Source organism: Hemitrygon akajei, unplaced genomic scaffold (genome assembly GCF_048418815.1).
Source record: "Hemitrygon akajei unplaced genomic scaffold, sHemAka1.3 Scf000036, whole genome shotgun sequence".
Lineage (NCBI taxonomy): Eukaryota > Metazoa > Chordata > Chondrichthyes > Myliobatiformes > Dasyatidae > Hemitrygon > Hemitrygon akajei.
In genome coordinates, this window is record NW_027331922.1 from 3301521 (window position 1) to 3307630 (window position 6110).

At 52.5% G+C, this 6110-nt stretch overlaps 1 protein-coding gene across 1 annotated transcript in view; it reads left to right on the forward strand.

The window, feature by feature from the left end:
* Positions 1–5549, forward strand: part of LOC140720091 (NACHT, LRR and PYD domains-containing protein 3-like) — a 64067-nt gene extending 58518 nt beyond the window's left edge. The window contains exons 8-12 of the mRNA XM_073034989.1: positions 3871–3957; positions 4114–4281; positions 4437–4607; positions 4765–4935; positions 5091–5549. Of these exons, the coding sequence (XP_072891090.1) occupies positions 3871–3957; positions 4114–4281; positions 4437–4607; positions 4765–4935; positions 5091–5262 (769 nt within the window). The 3' untranslated portion in view covers positions 5263–5549. The remainder of the gene's footprint in view (positions 1–3870; positions 3958–4113; positions 4282–4436; positions 4608–4764; positions 4936–5090) is intronic.
* Positions 5550–6110: the final 561 nt, after the last annotated feature.

Consider the following 6110-nt stretch of genomic DNA (forward strand, 5'->3'; position numbering starts at 1 on the left):
ATCTAAAGTACTCATTAAATTTTTCTGCCATTTCTCTGTTTCCCATAACAATTTCACCCAATTCATTCTTCAAGGGCCCAACATTGTTCTTAATTATCTTCTTTCTCTTCACATACCTAAAAAAAGCTCTTGCTATCTTCCTTTATATTCCTGGCTAGCTTGCGTTCGTACCTCATTTTTTCTCTCCGTATTGCCTTTTTAGTTAAGTTCTGTTGTTCCTTAAAAACTTCCCAATCATCCGTCCTTCCACTCACCTTAGTTGTCATACTTCCTTTTTTTTTAATGCTATGCAATCTCTGACTTCCTTTGTCAACCACTGTGGCCCCTTTCCCCCCTTTGAATCCTTCCTTCTCTGGGGATGAACTGATTTTGCACCTTGTGCGTTATTCCCAAGAATACCTGCCATTGCTGTTCCACTGTCTTTTCTGCTAGGCTATCCGTCCAGTCAACTTTGGCCAGCTCCTCCCTCATGGCTCCATAGTTTCCCATGTTCAACTGCAACACTGACACCTCCGAGCTGCCCTTATCCTTCTCAAACTGTAGATAAAAACATATCATGTTATGGACACTACCTCCTAATGGCTCCTTTGCTTCAAGATCACTTATCAAACCCTGTTCATTACACAAGACTAAAACCAGAATAGCCTTGTCCCTGGTCGGCTCTCGTACAAGCTGTTCCAAGAATGCATCCCGTAGGCACTCTACAAACTCCCTATCCTGGGGTCCAGCACCAAACTGTTTCTCCCAGTTCACCTGTATGTTGAAATTACCCATCCCCCTTCCTCCTGTGGGATCTCTTTTTCACCATCCATTTCCTCCTGTGGGATCTCACCTTCCCATTCCCTTCCTCCTGTCGGATCTCTCTTCCCCATCCCCTTCCTCCTGAGGGATCTCTCTTCCCCATCCCCCCTCCTTCTATGGGATCTCTCTTCCTCATCCCCTTCCTCCTGTGAGATATCTCTTCCCCCATCCCCCTCCTTTAGTGGGATCTCTCTTCCCCATCTCCCTTCCTCCTGTGGGATCTCTCTTCCGGATCCCCTTCCTCCTGTGGTATCTCTTTCCCATCCCCCTACCTCCTGCGGGATCTCTCTTCCCCATCCCCCTTCCTCCTATGGTATCTCTTTTTCCCATCACCCTACCTCCTGTTGGATCTCTCTTCCTGATTCTGCTTCCTATTGTGGGATCTCTCTTCCCCATCCAATTCCTCCTGCCGGAAATTTCTTCCCCATCCCCTTCCTCCTGTGGGATCTCTCTTCCCCATCCCCCTTCCTCCAGAGAGATCACTGTTCCCCAACGTCCTTCCTTCTGTGGGATATCTCTTCCCCATCCGCCTTCCTCCTGTGGGTTCTCTCTTCCACATCCCCTTCCTCCTGTGGGATCTCCCTGCCCCATCCGACTTCCCCCTGTGGGGTCTCTCCGTCCCATTGCCCTTCCTCCCGTAGGATCTCTTTCCTAACCCCCGCCCTCCTGTAGGATGTTTCTTCCCCATTCTCCTTCCTCCTGTCGGATCTCTCTTCCCCATCCCCTTCCTCCTGTGGGATCTCTGTTCCCCATCCACCTCTTCTTGTGGGATCTCTCTACCCCCATCGCCCTTCCTCATGTGGGATCTCTCTTCCCTATCCCCCTTTCCTCCGGAGGGATCTCATTTTCCCCATCCATTTCCACCTGTGGGATCTCTCTTCCCCATCTCCTTCTTCCTGTGGGATCTCTCTTCCCCATCCCCCCTTCCTCCTGTGGCATCTCTCTTCCCCATCATCCTTCATCCTGTGGGATCTCACTTCCCCATCATCCTTCATCCTGTGGGATCTCTCTTCCCTATCCCCCTTTCCTCCTGTGGGATCTCTCTTCCCTATCCCCCTTTCCTCCGGAGGGATCTCTTTTTCCCCATCCATTTCCACCTGTGGGATCTCTCTTCCACATCCCCCTTCCTACTGTGGGATCTCTCTTCCCCATCACCTTTCCACCTGTGGGATCTCTACCCCATCCCTCTTCCTCCTGTGGGATCTCACTTACCCATCCCCCTTCCTCCTGTGGGATCTCTCGTCCCCATCCCCCATCCTCCTGTGGGATCTCTCTTCCCCATCCCCCTACCTCTTGTTGGATCTCTCTTCCTGATTCTGCTTCCTACTGTGGGATCACTCTTCCCCATCCACTTCCTCCTGCTGGAAATTTCTTCCCCATCCCCCTTTCTCCGGAGGGATCTCTCATTGCCTTCCCCTTCTCCCGTGGGATCTCTCCTGCTGATTCCGTTTCCGACTGTGGGATCTTTCTTCCCAATCTCTTTCACCCTGTGGGATCTCTTCCCCATCCTCCTTCCTCCTGTGGGATCTCTTCCCCATCCTCCTGTTGGATCTCTCTTCCCCATCTCCTTCCTCCTATGGGACCTCTTCCCCATTCCCCTTCCTCCTGTGGGATCTCTCTTCCCCATCCACCTTCCTCCTGTGGGATCTCTCCTTCCCATTCCCTCTCCTCCCATAGGATCTCTCTTTCCTAACCCCTTCCACCTGTGGGAACTCTCTTCCCCATCCCCTTCTTCCTGTGGGATCTCCCTTCCCCATCCCACTTCTTCCTGCCGGATCTAATTTCCTCATCCCCTCCCTCCTGTGTGATATCTCTTCCCCATCCCCCATCCTCCTGTGGGATCTCTCTTCCCCATCCCCCTACCTCCTGTTGGATCTCTCTTCCTGATTCTGCTTCCTACTGTGGGATCACTCTTCCCCATCCACTTCATCCTGCTGGAAATTTCTTCCCCATCCCCCTTTCTCCGGAGGGATCTCTCATTGCCTTCCCCTTCTCCCGTGGGATCTCTCCTGCTGATTCCGTTTCCGACTGTGGGATCTTTCTTCCCAATCTATTTCACCCTGTGGGATCTCTTCCCCATCCTCCTTCCTCCTGTGGGATCTCTTCCCCATCCTCCTGTTGGATCTCTCTTCCCCATCTCCTTCCTCCTATGGGACCTCTTCCCCATTCCCCTTCCTCCTGTGGGATCTCTCTTCCCCATCCACCTTCCTCCTGTGGGATCTCTCCTTCCCATTCCCTTTCCTCCCATAGGATCTCTCTTCCCCAGCCCCCTTCTTCCTGTGGGATCTCCCTTCCCCATCCCCTTCCTCCTGTAGATCTCTTTTCCCAATCTCCTTTCTCCTGTGGGATCTCTTTTCCTGATTCAGCTTCCTACTGTGGGATCTCTCTTCCCCATCCACTTCCTCCTCTAGGATCTCTCTTCCCCTTTCCTCTTCCTCCTGTGGGATATCTCTTTCCCATCCTCTTCCTCCTGTGGGATCTCTCATCCCCATCCCCCTTCCTCCTGTGGGATCTCTCATCCTCATCCCCCTTTCTCCTGTGGGATCTCTCTTCCCCGTCCCCCGGTGGGATCTCTCTTCCCCGTCCCCTGGTGGGATCTCTCCTTCCCCATCCCCCCATAACTGTGGTATCTCTTTTCCCCATCCCACTTCCTCCTGTGGGAACTCTTTCCCCCATCCCTTTCCTCTTGCGTCTTTCCATCCGTTCCCTCAGGTGGGGTCTCTTCCTCCATCTCCCATCGACATTTCCCGATTCACAAAGCTTCCTCACTGTGGGGCTATATCACCCCCATCCCTGCCCCTTCTGACACTCTGTGGTCAGTAACACTTTTCTAGCCAACGGAGAACGAGACAGAAAATGTGGAGTTCACAGGGTCACAGCAACAGACTAAAGGACTGACATTGGGTGAATACCCTGGAGCTGGGCAGTGAGGGACATTGACAGTGATGGGAACTCCGATCAGTGATTTACGGAAGGGTTTAATGTTTCCTGAAATATCCGCGTGAGAGAATTACCTTCAGACCCACGGTTTGTATCACTTTGTTCATCAATTTGTCTGTTTGTGTTTAGACTTGGGAACAATGAACTGGGAGATTCAGGAGTGAAACTGGTGTTGTCGGCTCTGGGGAACCCGGAGTGTAAAATACAGAAACTGTGGTAAGTACCAGACTGTGGGAGATTGTGTTTACAGTCACTGGGTGTCTGACACTGAACATTAATGTGATCAGTAATAGTGTTACTGATAAACACTGGGGATCTGTACCTTCTCCTGTCTCTCTGTGTCCTTCACCCCTCACTCTCTCTCATCTCCAGGCTGATCAAAGTCGGTCTCACAGATTCTGGTGCCGAGGATCTCGCCTCCGCTCTCAGTACAACATCACTGACGGAGCTGGACCTGAATTATAATGAACTGGGAGATTCAGGAGTGAAACTGGTGTTTGCGGCTCTGAGAAACCCGGAGTGTAAAATACAGAAACTGGGGTAAGTACGAGACTGTGGGAGATTGTGTTTACAGTCACTGGGTGTCTGACACTGAACATTAATGTGATCAGTAATAGTGTTACTGATAAACACTGGGGATCTGTACCGTCTCCTGTCTCTCTGTGTCCTTCACCCTCACTCTCTCTCATCTCCAGGATGACCCGTGTCGGTCTCACAAATTCTGGGGCCGAGGATCTCGCCTCCGCTCTCAGTACAAATCGATCACTGACGGAGCTGTACCTGAGTGGTATTAAACTGCGAGATTCAAAACTGAAACTTGCCTCTGCAGCTCTGAGGAACCCGGAGTGTAAAATACAGAAACTGGGGTAAGTACCAGACTGTGGGAGATTGTGTTTACAGTCACTGGGTGTCTGACACTGAACATTAATGTGATCAGTAATAGTGTTACTGATAAACACTGGGGATTTGTACCATCTCCTGTCTCTCTGTGTCCTTCACCCTCACTCTCTCTCTCATCTCCAGGCTGGGGTATGTCGGTCTCACAGATTCTGGGGCCGAGGATCTCGCTTCTGCTCTCAGTACAAAACCATCACTGACGGAGCTGGACCTGAGTGGTAATGAACTGGGAGATTCAGGAGTGAAACTGGTGTCTGTGGCTCTGGTGAACTCGGAGTGTAAAATACAGAAACTGGAGTAAGTACCAGACTGTGGGAGATTGTGTTTACAGTCACTGGGTGTCTGACACTGAACATTAATGTGATCAGTAATAGTGTTACTGATAAACACTGGGGATTTGTACCGTCTCCTGTCTCTCTGTGTCCTTCACCCTCACTCTCTCTCATCTCCAGGCTGGACAATGTCGGTATCACAGATTCTGGGGCCGAGGATCTCGTCTCCGCTCTCAGTACAAAACCATCACTGATGGGGCTGGGCCTGACATTCAACTCTCTGACAGACGGATCTGTCCCCGGTCTCCGCCGCCTCATACTGACCCTCCCGAGTCTGGAGCTGATCCTGTGAGTGTTTGTGTTAATGTTCAATGTGATAAAATGTCAGCGGATCCGCGGGTTTTCTGGTGATATTTGTCTGTGAGTGTTGTTGAAACATTAACCCCGGTCCCCTGTTACTGACACTGTTGTGTAAACTGTTTATTTCATCTTCATTCCCCCATCTGTTTCAGGCTGTGGGGGAATCGGTTCAGTGAGACCGGGATGAAGGAACTGAGATCTCTGCAGGAAGTCAAACCCGGACTGACTGTGTGGATCTGAACATCTGAATGTGTGAACATCCCCGCCCGCCGGATGGAGCCGATTCCCCGCCCTCCCCTTTAACTGCCCCCTCCCCTTTAACTCCCCCTCCTCTTTAAATCCCCTCCCCTTTAACTCCCCTCCCCTTTAACTCCCCCCTCCCCTTTAACCCCCCCCTCCCCTCTAACTCCCCCCCTCCCCCTTTAACCCCCCCCTCCCCTTTAACCCCCCCCTCCCCTCTAACTCCCCCCTCCCCTTTAACATCCTCCCCTTTAACTACCCCCCTCCCCTTTAACTCCCGCCCCTTACCTTTAACGGCCGCGCGCCGGGGCTGATTCCCAACGGTTTTAACGGAACTGGCTCCGGTCTCGAGCTCGGTGATATCGGAAGCGCTCCCGCGGTGACGCATTTCCGCCCGTTGTCCGGCGGCGCCACTTCCGCCGGATGTGCGTGTACGAGACTCTCCCGCGTGACCCCCCCTCGGGGAATTACCCGGACAGGAGGAGACCGGGAGGGGGGGGCCGGGGCTCAGTCTGGGACACCGGTGTCCCGGGGGGGGGGGGTCCGGGGCTCAGTCTGGGACACCGGTGTCCCGGGAGGGGCCGGGGCTCAGTCTGGGAC